The 20,782-nt window shown below is 34.3% G+C and overlaps 1 protein-coding gene across 1 annotated transcript in view; it reads right to left on the bottom strand.

The window, feature by feature from the left end:
• Positions 1–20,782, bottom strand: part of FBXL17 (F-box and leucine rich repeat protein 17) — a 325,238-nt gene that overhangs the window by 89,236 nt on the left and 215,220 nt on the right. Inside the window, exon 7 of the mRNA XM_068422785.1 lies at positions 14,145–14,221. Within this exon, the coding sequence (XP_068278886.1) occupies positions 14,145–14,221 (77 nt within the window). The remainder of the gene's footprint in view (positions 1–14,144; positions 14,222–20,782) is intronic.

Raw genomic sequence — 20,782 nt, 5'->3', positions numbered from 1 at the left:
CCAGCTTCAGATGCATTGTGTTCTCACTATCACAGCTAAAATGTGAAAGTGTTTTGCTTGCTCCTACACTAAGAGGTAAGATGGAAAACAGCCACTTGGAAAGGTAAATATAAGTGCCAGATATTGAAAGCTGAAATTAGACATGAGCATGGAGCTGGAAAGAACAACTTAAAAAACTAAGTTTGTTTCTTATCAGAAAAAAAGCCATTTTTTGAATAGGGGATTCTTCTGCTTCAAGAACAAATTAAAACTGAGGGTACAGGGCATATCTGAAGAACAAGCAGTTTAAATCTACAAAAGCTAAGACAATTTCCTGCAAATATGTAGGTAACAATGGCAAATTAGAGAAACTGTAATTTGAAAACAACAACTTACTCTATACAATATGTACTTGCTAAACAAGAATATGTGGTAAAGCTGATGTTTGTAATGCCACTGTAAACTGAAAATAGAGATGGACATCTATTATACTTTCCAGTCTTAGGATATAAAGAAAGTAGTACAGATTCTTCATATCTAGCCACACAAGTTTACTTACTAAAATACTGAGCAGGCCTAAAGTGGAAGAGTAGCTAAAGTGTTTATGAATGTAAATGGTTGAATTTACAATAGTCGTGAAGAATGAAAAAAAACTGAGAAAAGTGTCTGACTTCTGTAAATTTCTGACTCCAACATCCCAGCACTGCATGGCAATTTTATTCCTGTCAGTATTTGGACCAGATGTCTAGAATATTCTATTTCTTCAAAATACCAAAATCCTTTTTTTTCTTAACAAAACAAAAAAAAAATGCTGTTACACAGAGCTTTAAAAACAAATGAATTCTCTACAATGCATCAGACAGCAAGAGGTTCCATAGCTTCAGAACACAGATCTGACTCTTTGCAACTTTTCTTCTAAACCTCTAGATACACCTATCATATAAAGCATATGATTCTAAGAAAAGCTTTTGAATATATGATGCATATGTATCATTGTTGCAAATTGATACCATGTTCTAGTTCTCAGTCTTCACCCGGACGAGAAAGAATTTAATCATAGTAGAGATATGGCTGATTTAAATGTTTAAATTTGGAGAGTGAGAGGGCGTGCTGATTAAAAGTACTCCTACATACTACATTTCCAGCAGCAACAGAGAAGCTGAATGTGTTGGGAATTAACATTCCTGTACAGGGAACAAGAAGGATAAGGGCACGTGCCTATGTGTGTATTTTTTTCCCAAGCAAAGGAGAGGCCTGGTCATCCCCTAACCCTCGCTGAAGACCCTTTCCCTACCCCTTCCACTCTAACATCCATACCTGCTATTCCTCCTGTTCCTGAAATAAAATTAACTATGCTTTTATATATGAGTACTTTCCAGCCCAGAAATCCCCTATTCCCAATTTTCTTGAGGGTCTCACCTCAGAGCTTCCCATGTCACAGCCCACATTCCCCTGGACGAAACTACATCCTAACTCCATGTGGGCCACTCAAACTGCTGGAGTGATCAAATGCCTGGATCCCTCTTCTCCTCCATTATTCCCAAGGGCCACCAGCACCTATTAGTGGCTTCTGGGTGAGCCTGCTATCTTGCTTGGTCCTTCAAAGAAAAGTTGGTTTGGCTCTTAACTTTGGAAGAGATTGAAAATACCTATGCTGCACTTATGAAAACATTACGAAAGTGAAAAGAGGCCAGGTCTAGGTAAGAAGGCTCCTACAGTAGTATTCCTCATACAAAATGACTGAAATTCAGCAATACATATCCAAAATTTGCAATGGCCGAAGTTAACACTTGATTTTTTTCTTTTTTTTCCAAACATTCTGGAACGTAACAGTGAAGGCCGATGTCTCCAAAATGAATCAAGGTTGTCTCAAGATCATCAAGAGTTGAAAGTTACCATAAACTCTGTATTCTGTGTCGCAGAATTTGAAAATATTTTACATAATCAATTAAAACTTTGAAAAACAGAGAGAATCTTTTCTGAGTTCCAGAACAGATCGAGGTTCCAGCTGACAGCAAAAATTCCAAGGATTTTTTCCCTAAACCATGGCTGCACATGTTATTGCTGTGACTGATTGGTTTTATTTTGAGTTCTTTTGCTTTTATTCCCATACAACTAAAGCTGCTTTTATTCCCTGTGTGATATCATCAGATGTTCAAGACTTAAAGTCTATGTCAGCAAAAAAAGCAACAAGGCTTTCCATCTTTCACAATCTGATGTGCACCAACTCTCATTCAACAAAAGACCTGTCAGTAGCTCCATTATCAAGTACAGTAATAAGCTTAACTTTCTGTGTTCAATTCTAAGCCACTTCCCATAGGAACTACTCAAATGCTTCTTTGTTAAATCTTGATTCAAGATTATAGACTTTTTATCTGGAAACTGCGAGGTGCTTCAAAATCACTAGTACTGGAATCTTTGGTAATCAGACAAGTGACAACACACAAAGTTGCAACTATGATCATTGGAGAATCATGAGCACCTTACATAAAGAACAGGCATAGATGTGTGGATAGGTAATTTCAGCCATCTAAAGAAAGAGCAATGTGCACCTATACTAAAAAAATACTACAGGGTTTCTGTATGTTATCTGAAACAGTCTTTTCACATGACCCATATAATTAAATACATCTTCATGAACTGAGGAATTGGGTTCTTGTGTGATGGGTTGTATCATTAGTCCTCACAGCTTTCAGAATTATCTTCATTTTTTTTTTTTTAAATACCCCAGCTCAGTTAGCTACCTCAATGAGATTCAGGCACTTTGTAAACTTGAAACAGTTTTTGTGCCGGCACATGTCATATATATTTCTTAACATGGTTTGTCAGGTATTAATATTTCTTTATTTGGCACTAGCAGCAATATTTACAGTTGCATAAACAGGCATAAGAGGGCACTCCTAATTTATACTGTCCATTTCCCTTCCATTAGAGGCCTTCCTCCTCGTAAAATCAAATTAAATGGTATTATGCATTAGCAGAAAGTAATCAAATTGTACTTTATTTTACCAGAAAGACTACATTGTTGACCTTTTTATTTTGATTAAAAAAATAACAGCAATGCACGTGAAGAAATTCACCAGTACTGTACTCAGCTTACAAAATGTTCAACTGTATTATAAATAAGTCAAATATGTAAAAAATAATTTTTAAACTGCTATTTAACCTTCTTTCTTTTCCCTTAGAGATATCCTTGTAAGATATGTGCTATTTCTCTGCTCTAAAGGCACTTTTTCAATTATGATTAATAAGAAACAAATATAAAGAAAGAGCATTAATTCAAGGTGTTTTTTCTGTGTGCATGTTTGTACATGCACATGCAGTTACGGTTAAATGCATGCAAGTGCAAACACACAGCTGTTGGCAAACCCCTCTACATAAGACCACAAAAAAATTTTCTGCAGATACAAAGCCAATATATCTTTTAGCCTCTTTTACAAAACCTGTGCAAAACCTCACTGGTCATAAATCATAGCTCATAAGAAAATATGGATTGCAGGGGGAATAGAGACCTCTATGAATAATGTTTCTTTCAGTTTGCAGTCTCTATTAGTTTCAAGGTGTACTTGTATATTTATTGATTAAACAACAAAATATATGCTTCCGTACTTGAAGCAGAGAGACATACTGCTACTGCATCTTCAAATTAAAATGATCTAAGCAAAACGTAAGCTACAATTTCAGTGCTTTCAAATTTTGGTAGAATGGAAAATTTCTTTTGCATTTCATCTTTATTCTAATATCCACACATGTCAGAACTACCAAGTTCCTAAAGTTCATGAGTTCCTAAAAGGTAATTTAGTTGCATCATGCATAACATAAATTCTATTTTAAATGTTTAAAAAACCCCAACAAAACATTGACCTGGACAAAAAATAAGAAGTATTAATATCTTCAGATTACTGAGAAGTTTTAGAAGTTTATAAAACTGGATCATTATATTTAGCTAATAACATTCAAACATTCCCATTACTTGTATTTTTTTTTAGAAGTATCTAAACAGGTTGATATCATGGAAGTTATTTCATTTATCAGTTAGAAAATATCTATAAAAATGAATAGAAGAATACAAATTGCATATTTTTAAAAATTTCATATATGTTAAATTTGTTTTCTCATATCATTCAAGAATTCCCTTTAACCACTTTCATTCCTTTCTCTTTGTACTAACAACCTTGTACCTATATATTTTTGAACACATTTTACTATGCTTCTGTATTAGGCATCTTGTAATTAGGAATACTATGGTTCAGTATGTATACCGAAAAAACTGGAGGCGATGGCACCAAGACAAAGAGAACTGCAAATAAAGCAATCTTGTTGTCTGAGTGTTTTGGAAAGATACTTGACATTTCAAAAGCTAAAATGATCCCACTTGACTTATGAGGAACTAAAATACAAAACTTAAAAGCTACTTTGAGACTAATTTTTTACATAAAACTCTTCAAATCTTTGAAGTTGACCAAACTAAAATCTTTATGTCAAAACAAGCCTTCCTTTCAGTAATCTGAGTATTACTGGAACTCAACAACTAGCCAAGAAGTTACAAAATAAAATATAGACAGGCAATCCTATCATCAAAAAATAGTGTTTTTAAAGACTTAACTTGGTTTGAGTAACTATGTTGAAACAACTATATTACTTCCTAAGAAGTTTAAACAACAGTTATTATATTTAAGCACTCTGAATGGAAATCTCCCTTATGGATGCTGCCTGAAGAAAACAATCACTTTTATTTAGGCAACAGTGAAGTAACATACTAATTTAAAAATGTAATTTGGCAAAATATATTTTATAGTGGATTAAAAAGGTGATCATAAAACTGGCTCCTAGAATTTAGAAGAAATAAATTGCAACTGCAAACTAGCACAGCCACTTTAAAATATGGTTAAACCAGAGTTTTGTATCGTAACTGAATAAATGCAAAAAGACTCAGTAAATTCCTTTTTTTTCATTTTTGAGTGCTGTTTTCTCTCACTTAAGAAAAACACAAATGCTGCTTTCAAATTTAGAATTATGAGAGGGACCCTTAAATAATCCCCACTGACACTAATACTAGGTTTTATAAAAATAATTTTACATATAGTGAATGTATGGATTTTTTGAAGTATACTGGTAATTGCTGCTCCACAAATAAAGTAGTTTAGGGGCAAATTTTAAATCAATTCAAAAGTTCAATGAAATAAACATGAAACTGGACTATAGCAAGTGTGTTAATGTGAGACATTATTGGTGTTTGTCAGAAAATATTAAATGTTTTAAATGTTTAAATTAAATTATATTCTAACCCCAAGCCAGAAATAGACTCATGTTAAATACAAGTTCCACAATGGCTTTTATCTAGTAAATCTACCTCTGACTGCAAATCAAATGTCCTGTTGGGAATGGTATTCTCCATGGCAGTGTGAAATTAACAGATACTGTTTGAAACGAAAGATAAGACAAAAATGTGAAATGACAATACATTTCTTTGGTTTATCAAAATACAAAACCAAATTGCAATGACCCTAATGTTTGTAACATGATCATAATTACATAGTCTACATGTAATAATTTATTTGCACTTTAAATCAGTCTTGAGCTGCAAACAACAAGCTTTTAGATATAATAATTTCAAAAATATTTTTGCTGTGTGGTAGCTCACTGAAGAGGCACCTAGCATACTGTTTTCAATAAAGGGGTTAACATGTGAACTGAAGGAATAAAGCTTTATTTTATTTTTTAAAGGTCATATAAAACAGGAAATACAAATATCACAAGAGAACAGAAGCTGGGTCCTGGGTCAAATAAAAGTTCAGTATTATAATATAGTTTCCTAACACAGTAAATACAGTAAATGAATAAACAAGAACCTGAAAATGTATTTCTGGCAACACAGACAGAGTTTGTGGCCATTTCAATTGTTGTTATATCAGAAATGTATTTTGTGTTTTGGTACTCAGAAATGAGGTGCATTTTTCCAAAGCTTAACTGAAGCACATAAAAGCACAAAATTAAACTTTCTATTATGATTGATAAGCTACTGCCAAGCTCTTCACCAAAGAATTGAAATAACAACCCAAATCACTGTTTCCCCCAGAATAATTTAAATTAAAACAACAGTATCTGTGGATCTCTCTAGAAGACAAACCAAACCCAAAGTACAACACAGCTCCACTTTCCACATTTAGAACAATCAACTGGGAACAAACTGTGTACAAATCATAGGATTCAAAAGTGCATCTACATCCAGCTTCCTCCGGCTGGCTATTATACTACATTATTATTAAGGGTAAAGGTTAAGGGGGACAACCCACCTTCTACTATGACAAAAAACAGTTTGGATGTTTGTCTCATCTCATTGCTCAAAGAGAAAATCCTTTATTATGTACTGTAGGACAAAGGATTTGCAACTATCTGTTATTTGAGAAATATGCTGTTGTAGTAATTTATCTCACTGCATGGGTCTTGAAGACGCATGGTGGTATCTCAATCAACTTTTAAAGAAAACTGCATGGAATTTTTGTGACATTGAGAATACTGATAAAATTTACACAAAGAAAAACTGGTTTTTAATAGTTATGAATTATATATGTTGCTGGCAGATTGTTCAAGGGCTCTTTTCTGCCTCAGGGATTAGTTTCGATAAAGTTTTAATTTGACTTTTTCTTATTAACAATTTCTACTGAAAACTCCAGACAGGTGACTAAAGTTATCTATTCACTCCTTGAACACTCTTAATAGAACTAAAGAAGATGTCCTCTGGTAGGGTTCCAATTCCAAAATACGTAAGTATACGCCTATCTTTCCTCACATCCTCTCGGTTTTGATGTCAACAGGATCCCTTACAGAAATAAAACCAGGTGTCAATACTTGCAAGGCTGTATATGAACAACTACGCCAAACTAAAACAATATAAAAGGAAGATAAAAAATCAGAACAAGTTGGAAAACATCCTTAAAAAAGCTGTATACTCTATAATTTCTTCCCCTAGGTAGAGGGAAAGGTACAGGGGTTCTGAAATACATGAAAAGACACACACTCCAACATAAACAGTAATGCCATTTAAATAGAGGAAGGGATAGTACGTTATACTGTGTATTGCTGCTTTGCTAAACTACAAAAAACTCTGTAACTCACCTCTATTGCTAGAATAAGCTTTCACTGATCGTAATAATTACCAGAGTTTCTACAGAAATATTTGTTTCAGAATTCTGAAAGAATGAACATTTTAATATAAAAGCAAACAAAAACACTTTACTAGCTGCTAGAGATTTTGTCAAAAGAACTAAGTATCATTAATGCACACAACAGGGTACAGATTGCTTACCACCTACTTATTTTTCAGGTAATTAATTCTTACAGTCTACTGGAGTTAAAGTTGCAGCCTGTCCAAAGAAAAGGAACCTTAAAACTAAGCAAAGAACATCAAAATTTGGCACTAAACATCAACAATCCTGCTGATTTACTTCAGTGAGTTTAGGTTTCTGAATAATTAAGTAACAGGACAAAAAGTAAAGAGAAAACACTTTTGTGGAAAGGAAGAAAAAGTAAGGTTATAAGAAAGCTATATATATTATTTTTCTTTCATATCTATATAGCAATAAATATATAAAGTTATTAGATAATATAATACCACAATTTTATAAAAACGAAACCATACATATATACACAACCACTAAAGAAGATAACAGAGGCCCTGGTCCTTAAAAGACTATCTATCTGTACACTTATCTACAAGCATGAACACAGTTCTCTCTGTGATTACTGATTGCATGCATTGGGTCATTAAAAGAGTACAAAAGAGAAGGAAATACACACAGGACAGGAAAACATAGTAGGAGAAAGATTGATTCTGAGAAGAAGGGAAACTTGGAACTCAATATAGCAGCAATTCAGAATACTTTTGAAAGACAAAATGAAAGCTGTATTTATTTAAATGATATAAATTAGGGAAGAGATTGCAAACCAGGATGAAATCTTTTTAACTAAAAAATGTATTTACTACCTGTTTCATTCTGTCTATCCGTAAGTGCTGCATTTATCCCACAAAAAACGTATTTCCCTTCCAAGTAATACTGTTCAAAAGACACGGTGTTTTAAAAATAGATTTTAAAAGGCTAAAATTAGTAAAGAAATGTTTTTGTGAGATCCACCATTAGAGGGATTTGCTAATCCAAGTGAGAAGCAGAAACAGAGCATTCTTTTGTGAGGTAATACCCACAGTATGCTTATTCTTTATGATTTACATGATAAATGCTAAATATTGGAGAGAAAACTCAAGTGACTCTCATGGGATTTATCTGTATTATTCAGTAAGAAGATCTCCTAATAATTAAAATATTCTATTTTAAAATAGAAAGCATATGTAGCCTAAATATTAAAACATGAGAGTTTAACAGCATCTTCGAAAACTACTTTAACATTGTTAGCTGTACCTCACTGCTTAGAGAAGAATCCATAATCCAGTTATGAAGAAAAAATGCAATTTACAGTTATGTTTTGTCTTGTGACACTTGGGACTTGATTCAGTATAAACACTATCTTATTCCTCCACACATCTACTTGTAACAGCTATACCCCATCTACAACATTTTAAAATAAAAACTATATAATTAAATACAGTTTGCTGAAACTTGTTTTTTGCTTCAGCAAACATCCTCATAGAAGAACAACCTTTTAAAAAAATCATGTATCCTCAGAGACACTAAATATATCAGTAAATGATGGAAACAGGCAATATGGAAAAGGAATACTCACAATTTTAGAAAACAAAAGGACTACATATCTTGAGAGCTCTTTTTCAATATTCAGAATCTTAAAGGTATCAGCAAAATACCACAGCTCATCTCAGGTCCTTGTGCCAAGCACTTAATCTGAAAACCTTTGTGCAATTACTTTATAGCTAGAAATAGAGACTTTTTAAGTTAGGCAAAATCCAGAACTACAAAGTAACTGAAATTCTACAAGACAACTATAGAGACAACTGTCATGTTCTGCAAGTGACTTGACAGGAATTGTTATGAGATAAACATATTCCCTGAACTGTGCTAACCGCATTCGTTTTAATGACAATTTGGGTACTTCGGTTTTTCAGAAATTTCTTAAGTGATTTCTCGTGGCGCAGATGGACAAAGTGCTGATTTTGAACATTTCCTTCTAAACTTCTTTGAGAAGTTTTTTTTGTTTGTTTTTTGTTTTTTTTTTTTGAGGTGGGGTGTTTGGTTTGTTGTTCTGGGTTTTTTTGTTTTTCTTTTTCTTTCTGCCTTTAGTGAAAGCCTACAATTTAAAGCTTGCCTTGAAATGACTTTCTACACATACTGACAAAAAACACTGGTTTGACTACTTTTCTAAAGTGGAAGTAAAGTATTAGAGACTTTTATCTTTCACTACTGGTAAGAACACAGTTTTTAAGTAATTCTTAGTAAATTTACACTTAACATTACTGTAAGATCAGACCCTTAAAACATCTAGTCTTTTTTCACAGGCTAGTTTCATCAAATCTTTTTGTCTTTGAACAAAAAATCTCACTTTTATGTTTCAGAGTGCATAGCACTCTGCACCATTACAAACTTTATAAGTAATAATTTACTTAAAACACATTCCCAGCATTAAGGATATCAATGAAAACTAGAACTAGAGTAGAAAATTGAAAAGACAGTTACACAATTCTGTGTGTGTTTGCTGCCCTAGCTCACTGCTATACATGTTCACATCAGCCTAATTAATTTGACACACAGTCTCCCCACAACTGAGAAAGCCTAGCTTTCTTAATAGTTCTTAGTAAAAGCTTAAATAAAACCCCCTCTATGTTTAAGTAAAATTAAGGTTGTGACACGCATCAACAAAAGGCAGGAAATTCAAACACTGAGAACCATGCTTAATTCATGATTGTTTAACAAAAGGGCAAAATGATATGAGGAATTAATCATAGAATCATAGAATCATAGAATGGTTTGGGTTGGAAGGGACCTTAAAGATCATCTAGATCCAACACCCCTGCCACAGGCAGGGACACCTTTCCTCTAGACCAGGTTGCTCAAAGCCCCATCCAACCTGACCTTGAACACTGCCAGGGAGGGGGCAGCCACAACCTCTCTGGGCAACCTGTTCCAGTGTCTCACCACCCTCACAGGAAAGAATTTCTTCCTAATATCTAATCTAAATGTGCTCTCTTTCAGTTTAAAACCATTCCCCCTCGTCCTGTTGCTACTTGCCCTTGTAAAAAGCCCCTCTCCCGCTTTCCTGCAGGCCCCCTTCAGATACTGAGAGGCCGTTATGAGGTCTCCCCAGAGCCTTCTCTTCTCCAGGCTGAACAGCCCCAACGCTCTCAGCCTCTCTTCATAGGAGAGGTGCTCCAGCCCTCTGATCATCTTTGTGGCCCTCCTCTGGACTCATTCCAACAGCTCCATGTCCTTCTTATGTTGGGGGCCCCAGAGCTGAACACAGTACTCCAGGTGGGGTCTCACAAGAGCAGAGTAAAGGGGCAGAATCACCTCCCTCAACCTGCTGGACACACTTCTGATGCAGCCCAGGATGCGGTTGGCCTGAATGCCAGCTTTAACTTAACTCTGCCTGTGTTCTTGGGCAAACAGGTGTTTATCTCAAAGATTATACTAATTCCTGTCAGTCTAGGTAAATTCTAGTGATTATGTAGCATTTAACAACATGCTGGATGTAAAGAAACTTTTAAACTTATTTTCAGCACCCTAGCGTGTTACATGGTAGCAAACACCATTAATTAAAAATCAATTTTTAGAAAATTATGCTAGACAAACATAAATAAAAATATAATTCCATAAATTTTTCAGTATATTTTGTACACAAAAAAATAAAAATTAACCATTTTGCAATGTAACATGAAATAGAGCCAAATATTCTTTTCTTTTTCTGCACAAGTTAACAACTCTTAGCATGTACACACACTTGCAATTCCTCTGAATCCTCTTCTGTCTGTCTTTTTGTGTAACAAAACATTTTTCTGGATGGCAAAATGTCAGGGAAAGTAATGCTGCCTATGGCTATATTATCAGGGTGTAGAGGTTTTTAATTAATCTTTTAGGCTTCAAAATAAAATTTAGTATTTTAGAGTGTTTTAAGAATACTAATTGCATATAAGCATGTCTGATAGTTTTGCACAGTAATTGTAGAAATCAGGAAACAAAAGAATGAAATTAATAAAATGATCAAGTTCACACTTCATAGTCTTTGCTAGAGTACATGAAATTACCTCACACATACAATAGCATTAATTGCAAGGCAACAATAACAGTTTTTGCTGTAACTATTATTTACTGCAATTATTATTCTTATTTTTGCTTAATTAATATCTCAAATGATTACAAATTTTGTTGGAAATTAGCAATATTACTTATTTTTTTTCAGTTGAATTGCTAAGCAATTATGATCTTATCCCAGAGGTCAAAACTCCATTAACTGCAGTAGCATCAAAAATTGTTGTTGAGCAGTTTCAAAGAGGGCTTTTAAAATCCTGCATCTGTACTCCCTCAAGCTGCAAGAAATCTGGTTATGAGCTCTTACTCTAGGTATGTTTTAAAAAGCCAGAGAAAATGTGCACAGTTACAATTTAAAGGTGGTGTCAAGATTTTAATTTTCAAAGCAAGGACAATTACGTGTTTCACCATCAAGACTATCAAACAAAAAAGCACAGTTGCATATGGCTGAATGCTCCCTCCCAGTCATGGCCTCACAGAGCTTTGGACACTACTTAACTGCTTCTTGGTGGAGCCTCAACAATTATGCACGTGAAGTTCTAAGTCTTTGTAAGACCATGGGACACCACCTGAAGGATCCCACAGGAAGGCAGGCACGTGCTTGTCAGCTGATTTCCTCTGCTTGCCACAAATACAAAGATGCAGAGGACATGAGGGCTTGAAAAGCCTCTGAGGAAGCAATGGCTGTTCTTTTCCCTTTGTAGAAGAGAGGCAGCTTCTTTGGTAAAGGAAATTCAACAACAAACTGAACTTGCAGCACTGTAAGGAGCTCACTTTTTTAACTTATAGCACCACAAACAAATGTGGGAAAGTCTTCCACTGAAGTACCAGGAAATAAATGAAAAAGGAAGAAAAGGGTGAAGCTTGGCTCCACCCTGCAACACTTTTGTTAACCTAATTAATATTCACTTGCTATCACATTTTTAATCTAAGGCAAAGTTTTGACTTCCTTACAAAGCATAAATTATGCTTATAAATTCCACTTTGTTACAGCTTATTTTGCATTTTCAGCTCAGGTATCACAAGCAGATGAATATATTTTTCAGGCTGGGTTGCTGAGATATGCTGAAGATTATAATGATAATCAATTAATCTTAATAATGTATCAAAAATCAGTCAGTATCACAGCTGTTTTGCTGGATGTCTTACTGACACTTCTTAGCATAAACAGGAAAATTTTTAAGTTAATAGTAAGACCTAGTATCAACACTATCAACTGAAAATGTTCTCAAAGCCCCAGTAACTGACTGCAGTGATGTTGAATGACTGCTGAATCCCAACAGATTAGTGACAGGTGAGCCTTAGTCCACAGAAGTCAACAGAAGCTCAAGTTGGATGACTGTGGTTGTCAAGCTAATCATCCAAATTCTACATATATTCTCCACTCATTCATTCTGTGAAACACGCTTCCCACTTTTCATCTAGCCATGGACGCTTCCTTTCCCCTCTTGCCATTCTTTCATAAGCAGGACTTTCCCTATCCTCCATTTCTTTGCTTCAGTTTCTCAGAGTGTGTATCCCTAGTTTTGGGAGAAATCCTGTTTTCCTCTCAATAACTGCAGCCAATGAAGGGTGAAATCAGTTTGAGAAACTATTGATCCTCAAGATGTGGATTCCATTATTCCCATGATAATACTTTCTACATGGGTTGTTGAAGTCAGAAGGGACAAAAGTACAGCTAGTAGATCTATAACACACAAATCGACAGTCTCACTTCCAGCTGAGGTCCTGCACCTCTGACCCTATAGCAGTGACAAGAAGCATCTTCATTGTCACTTTGTGTTCCACAGAATATTCCCCTCCCTGAATTTCCAGCAGACAGCTCCCATTTCACAAACCCACAAATTCTTCTTGGCCAAGTGGTATGAAGCCAAGAAAATGTATGTTTTCAACTTTGGCAAGATCTGTTCTGCACATGGAAGTACAAACAACTGCAGACCAGAGAAAACTGTCGTATAGGCCCATGCTCCCTCTCCTCTGCCATGCCCCAAAGCTCCCACAAGTGTTACAGCTGTATTGTGAGCTCATGTTCAAATACTGTGGACATGAGGCGAGCTGAACTCTGCAGAACAACATACCCTTGAATGCACCCATGCAAACCCCAGTGAAGTTCAAAATCTGAAGGGAAAAATAAGAGAATGAGTTTGTGACCACTGGAAAGGTAATTTATCACTTTGACACAGTAATTCTTTATAAAGGCTATGGAGTAAAAAGTCAAAATAAAAAAAAGAGTGAATGAGAAACAAAATAATCAGAAAACCTGAGATGCACATCTCAGTTTGTAAATCCTGCTGAAATTTAGGCATGTAAGTGGGAGATAAGATGTTTGAGAATTTAGCCTTATTGCAGAAGTGTCTTATTTGAGGTCAGTATCTTATGTGAAAAAAACAAAACAAGATAAAACAAAGCAGCGTCTGCAAACACATTCAAGTTCCAAGAAGTTTTCGTATTCCAAATACAAATTCTGTTTCTCTATGTGGCCTATCAGACAAAAAGCCTAATTTCTAAGATGCCCCTCTCTATTTTATCATAACAGCATTTTTAAGGGACCATCAAGTTCATTCAAATTTTATGGCCTACAATAGGCAATCAATCCACACTCACAGTTGCTTATTTATGCTTTTACAGCATCCAGAAATCCACATGTATTTTGGATTTTCTCTCAAATGCTCTCCTGGTCTCCAGGACAACTCAAAGGTCACTCTACCCAGTCTGCCCAGTAACTGTCAATTCTATAAGGAACACTCTGCAGCACATACATACACCGACTTTCACACTTCTAACCACATACAGTTTTCAGCATGTCGAACACTTTTTGTACATTTCCTATTTTTATGGATAAAGGTTTTGAAAATTTTTATCTATACATCTCCAACACTTTTACAAGAGTCCCTGTGCAAAGCTAGTAGAGCTCGATCTTCACAAAAACAAAGATATAGCTATATTACATACCATAGTCAGTGATCTTACAGGATACTAAATACAGCTCTTTCAGGTTCCGGCCTTCTTTGGCAATCACCTCCACACATCTGGAAGACACATACGGTAAAATCACAGTTAAAAGACAATAGATCATTTTTAAATAGCAAGAGCACAATCCGCAAGTGTAATGTACTGTATCTCAATTTCTTCATTTTGTGAATTGTTCCATACAATTCACTCAAAATGCATATGGCTACATGTATACACTGGAGAAAAATATTATTTTACATTGAATGCTTTTATATCAATATTCCCATAAGTCTTTGAATATGTGAGTTGCTTGAAATATAAACCGACAAGTCCTTTGGAAAAGAATACAAATGTGAATTTCCATTTCTTTATTACTGTCTAACTTTGGAAAGTTTCTATTGCAAGACTTCAGCTTTGCGAGTTTTCTTCTATGGAAGAACTATAAATGCACTGTAATGAGGACAAAAGATAAGAAAATGTAATTTTAAATTAATGTTTGTATTTCTTCAGTGATTATTGCAGGAGTCAGCATTCATCAGGTCGTTAAATGCTACATGACATTGGTGTTCCAATATGTTGCTAGAGAAGCTTGTATAGATGAGAAGACAGCTCATTTGTTTGACTTGTGACAACTATGATGAACTTGCAATGAAACACGTAAGTTTTCTTCTGTTAATCTCATTTGATTTCTTGTAAGCAAGAAAATTAATATGAAGACTAAAATTGTCTTGTAAAATAGGAGCTTATTATATACTTGCAACCCAGACTACACTGTTATGTTTACAACTGCGTTGTTTAATGTATCACTCAAAAATATAGTTCACAAAATATATTTTCAGTCCCATTAATGTAAAATGCACCACTGTTCATTAGATCACCTAACATGACTATTGTGCTATTCTCTACATAGAGACATTTTAGAAAGTGTATTTTATAGGATAAATAGTAAGAATGTCTTCTCATCCACTATATTCCTCTTTAATTTTCGGATCAATTACCCAATCATCTATTCTGCCTCTTAAATCCACCCTCCTACAGCACACAAAATTAAATTACCTTCCTGTTTTGAAAAAAATAGGTATTGCTGAATTTATCATAACTTTTGGAAAACACACCTACACCCTCAGGGACCTTTTTCCTCCACTTACCGCCACCAGTAGATTATCTCCCAATCTGATTTAACTGTTCATGCAGCCAATTTTAGATTTTAAGAGCAACCACCTAATTCTTACAATAGCTTACAATAACTTACAGTAGCTTACAATAACACAGTAACTGAATGATAGCCCTTCATATATATTTGTCTACTCTCTGCTTCCTTCTTCTAAAATCTAGAATGAAAATTCACTACTACTAATAAAGTAGCATGCCTCTGACAGAGTACCTTAATCATAGTTCCTTTACCGCTATTATAAATTTTCAACCCTTGAAAACTGTGGGAGCCTAATACTTAGACAATTTTTGCAGTGCTTGTCCTTGGGAATAGGTTGCCTTACTTTACAAATACACAAAGAAAGAAGAAATATTTGAAACAGTAACCCCTGACTTGGAAGAAAACCAGGGTGAACCTCTAGATTCCATACTTGTTTAAACCTGCAACTTCCATGCTAAGAAAATAAGCAAGCATGACAGTTATTTTCTTTTAGGAGTTACACCAGGATTATGCTTTTTAATATAAACTAACATCAGAATTATACATTTTCATCAGGTTATTTTCCTAAAAATCAGATAAGATTTAGAGCTTTAAACATATTCTGCATACATGGAAAACTTCTGTTCCTGTAAGACATGATTTTGAATGAGATACTCATCTTTGTTAACTGGCTTATCAAGATCAACTAGGCCATGAGAAAGATTTTTTTATTATTTATTCCAGAAAAATACTTCCTAATAATGAGATTTTATTGCTAATGTTAGTAATATGAATAAATAGAAAATCATTATCCTGTATTTTATTAGACAGTATGTTCATCAGACATTTCAGCAAATAAAATATAATAGAGAAGTGAATGGATATTGCAGTTAAAAGAAGCTTTTATTAATTCTTATTGCATATATCATTCAGTAGAGTACTGAGACTATGAAACACTTCTTACCTTGGATAAAAATTCTGAACCTAGGAAAATATTTCAAAAATTTTATCTAATGACCCTACAAGTTTTCAAATAATTTCTGATTATTTTTACTTACTGAAAGACAATGAATTGATCAAAACCAGAATATAGCAATCAGTGTCTAACAATACTACCACAAGACAGTCAAGACGACATAAAAGACTACCTAATTTTCCCTACAACTTCCGTTACACAAATTTTCAAACAATCAGGGTCAAAATTGTATTACTTGCACATAGACATATCTACATGTGTATCCTTCAGCATCCTTGTATACTTAAATCTCAGGGTGCTGGCCATTGTCTTGCTTCAAACAAAATTGGTTCAACTGTGAAGAAAGGAAGTTGTCCCCCCTCCCATAAGGATGCCAGTATATATTTACAAGCTTGTCTTAACAAATAAAGAGTGCTAGAAATGTAGTGTTTGAGAAGACACTTTAGATGCGGTTAGTCACTTGTTTCCACGAGCAAAGGACAAAAGTATTTGCCTGTGTAGCCTTTAAAATGATAACCTTTAATCCTTTCAGATAGTGCCAGCTCTAAGGGTTAAAGTATTTTATGTGGCTTGAGTGACTCCAATACTGTTCTTAGTGACATCTTGGAGTCTAAATGAAATACTGTTCACTTTCTCCTAATGGGAAAAGAAAACCTGCATAGTCTTTAGCTATTTCCATTAAACACATTAAAAAAAAAAAAGGCAAAAAATGTAGCTTTGACTGCCTCATTTCTTTTTGCTTTTTGAAATATTAAGATCACCTAACATCTAAAAGAATGAGGTAATGACACACCTAGTTTGGAGAAGAAAGAATTTAAATTAGCTGAAATATTGAATTTAGATTTTTTTTTGTCTGCCTTCTATAACTTGCATAAGTCAATCTAATTTCGGTTTTAATTTCTATTATCCTTTCTATAAATCACCCCCATGTAAATCAACTTGAAGAGACAGAAGAAACACTTTATATGGCCTCATTAGCCTCTGCTCTGTAGAGGGTCATACAATACATAATTGTTAGCAACAACTGATTTTTTTACAACATAGGGAGAAATAAGAGTAGTTGTGTATTTATTACTTTTACCTTTTAATCTTTGTTAAAGATGACAGCAAAGAAAAACGTTAAAAGAACAAAATGAAATTAACCTTTTCTAGAAAGCAAGGATCAAGTCATGTTAATTCTGTTGTAATGATCCATCAAAATTATATCAGATTATTGCCATATCTATCTTTGGCAGTCTTTATATTTACAATGTTGCTGAATTAGACAACAAAGCAGTCTAACCTTAAACACATCAGCATAATACTGGTAAATAAGAGAAGCAAAGTTATTATTTAAAGCAGTAGCAAATGACAGAAGTGAGCAAAACAGATAATTGAGCCCTGAAAAATTTGGGGAATAACCCCTATCTCTCAGAGAGCTAACATGATGCCTCTTGGACATGGTAACAACAGCTGTGTGCCAAGGCAGAGAGAAGATCTTTTTAAATCTCTTAAACCAAGGTTACTTAACAGGCTTTTATCAGCTCATCCTACTAATTTTAAGAACAAAGAGACATGCAACATCTAGATGAAGTAGTGAAAGTTACAGGGACACAGACATTTCTTTTACATTTTTCCTCCATATATATTAAAATATAAACATTCTTCCAGGAAGAAACTTAATTTTCACACTCAAAATAACATTACCAAAAATGAGACAAGGGTTCATTAGGCAAGGAATAAAGAAATAAGACTCTAATTAGACCTTTGATAATATACAATCTGGATTAGAGCTGGCCAAAGCTAAAACCTCTTCACGTCTTACTTTGTAAATGAGTATTATTTAGAGCCATATAAGGCATGAAAATATCAAAACAGAGAACATTAAATACTTATTTTAGGAAGAAATTGCTTATTCACTAAACCTGAAAATATTGTCTAACAAATTCTTATGCCAAGCTTTCCCTAGATCTACTCAATATTTTAGGAATGCTGTTCTCTGATAAGACTGATGTGCAACTCAGTTTTATTGCATTTGATTCTAAAAGTAAGAAATTAATATCACACACTATGAAATTTGCAGTGCAATCAGAGCAAGAAAAAGGCAAAAAGCAGAAACTGATTTCACATAAACAAGCAAATCAAACAATATTTCAGAAACCAAGAATATAACTAAAAACATACCTACCTGTTAATACAAATGGAGTTACAAGATCACAGATGTTTGTAAGACAACTAGAGCTTGCTCAGCACCGTGATGTTGAACACATCAACATTCCAACACCCCAAAGTTCATTATGTTCAGAAACTAACAAACCTAGGATGGCTTCTTACTGTTATAATTTCTAAAAATGTCTTCATACTTGAAAAGCTAAACAAATCTCAAGAAGAAAAGGATATAACTATAATGTTGCTAAAATTCCAGCAATTGATGTCAGGAAAAAACTCTCAATCTGGATTACAGAAACTATGGAAATTTGTCTACTAACATGTATCTGCATATACTGCTCTTCCCACCTGGTCTGTATACATGACCAGAAAAATTACTTAAGTGTACGACGATTTACTGGTATAAAGCTTCTCTGCAAACAAGTCTCTTCTTCAAAAGTAACAAAACTGCATTACTGAGACACAGATATGTCTACTGATAACTTCAAATGTACGCCCCTCATCTTGACAGCTCCCACATATAAATCTGTGCAAGGAATTCAGAAAGTCACGCTGTAATGCAAAATGTAAGAGCTCAAAAATAATAGAAAAAGAGAAAAATTAAAAAATAAGTCATTCAAAACCCTGTAATTTTCTTCTTTTAGCCAACTGATCCCTACATTCTTTGACTTAAATGAAAGCTTAAAGTTAATGAATTAACTGTGCAGCTTCTACCTATAAGAAAAGATACAAAAGATCCTTGAGTTATGGAAAATAATTGTCTTTTCTATATACATACAGAGCTTTTACGTTTTTGGTCTAATTCTAAAAACACTGGAAAATCGTATTTGTGACAACCAAAAGGAACTAATGAGAAAATATGACTATAGTATTTGTGGTATAAGTGGTCCTGGGAGACCTTGTTACAGTCCGAGATGCTCTTCAGCCCTGAGTGAAGCTAACTGGAGTTGCTATATACTGGTTAAGAGATCACAATTTGAAAGAGAGTGTTTCACTCACCATAAAGACATAAAAAACCCAAAACATTAACACATTCCCTTGGTAAGATTCAAAATTAACATCAGACTGTTTACATGGCTTCTTTGCATTTGACTGGCATACACTTGTCTCTAAGCAGTAACGTGTACACCTTACTATCCTTCAAAACATAACCAAGACCAGTACTGGGAACCAAAAGAGAGCTAGGAAAGAACAAAAACACTAAAATATACAATGGAAAACCAGAGACCTTTCACAAAGAAATATATGGAGCTCCTCAAAAATTAGTGGTTCAAAGGCTAAATTCAGGCAGAAAATAGTAGCTGTGTATAAAATAATACTCACAGTCATTGGTGTTGATGACTTAAACATTCCTGTGGAAGGCAATAATGCAATATAACAACCAAGTCTCTCCCATAACAAAACAAAACCTCTTACCACAGAAGCACATGCAGAGTCTTAAGAAATGAATGTAATCTGAGGCCTTCTGCACTCGGCAGGAATAATTTGAAGGCTAAAATAGTGAAAGGACTAATATTTTACTGAGAGATCTATAAACCCTTGCAAAACCTCATAACAATAAATGATGAACTTCACATGCTGATAGATACATACTCTTGGTTCAGGATTCTCTTGATCATTTTATTTACATTAAGAACAACTATCTTTTTCAAGTTTTTTTTTTCTAATACTTTATACTAATAAGAGGTATGATTTTTACTGGTCTTTCAGTTACCCTGGTACACAGTTTTTACTGCCATTTTAACATTCCAATCACATTTTAAAATTGTTTTTAATTTGAACACCAAGAACTGCATCTATAAGAAACAATATTAATCACAGAGCCAGCAAAACAGTGTAAGACTTCCAATCAAAAGCACAAACTGAATTTGAAAAGCACTTTAGTCTGGAGCTGACATGTGCAGTGTCAGTAGTTATACAAGTTAACAGCAATTATCTCAGGGCAGTCATTAAGTTCTGATTAGCAGGGAGGTATTCTTTAGAAAATCAATGTAATTTAAAACTAGGTTTACCAAACAGTTTTGCCACAGGAAAACAGATAAGCTTTTTTTCATACTGGAACTCTCAAACTACAGAGGTATGGGCAGACAAGTCCCACAGTGTCTGGTTGTGCTCTGAGCTAGTCAGATGCAAGCAAGCTCCAATCAGAGAGCTACACAGATAAATTAATCAGCACTGTGCTTAAGCTATTATGCCCTGTCTTTCAGCAATAAATATCTATTTTCAAATATTTATTAGTAGTCTTATCTAAAATTAAATGCCTTTATAATTCCTGTTACCCTGACTGCATGTAAATCCAGCACGCAATTAAGCCAAGAAAGTGGAGATTTAGCAAATTGTTTAATTCCACTATCTGACATTTACATGTAATAGTATTCCAGG

The sequence above is a fragment of the Nyctibius grandis genome, chromosome Z, assembly GCF_013368605.1.
Source record: "Nyctibius grandis isolate bNycGra1 chromosome Z, bNycGra1.pri, whole genome shotgun sequence".
Lineage (NCBI taxonomy): Eukaryota > Metazoa > Chordata > Aves > Nyctibiiformes > Nyctibiidae > Nyctibius > Nyctibius grandis.
Note: the sequence above shows the minus strand (reverse complement) of the source record. Positions and strands in the feature narration are given on the sequence as shown.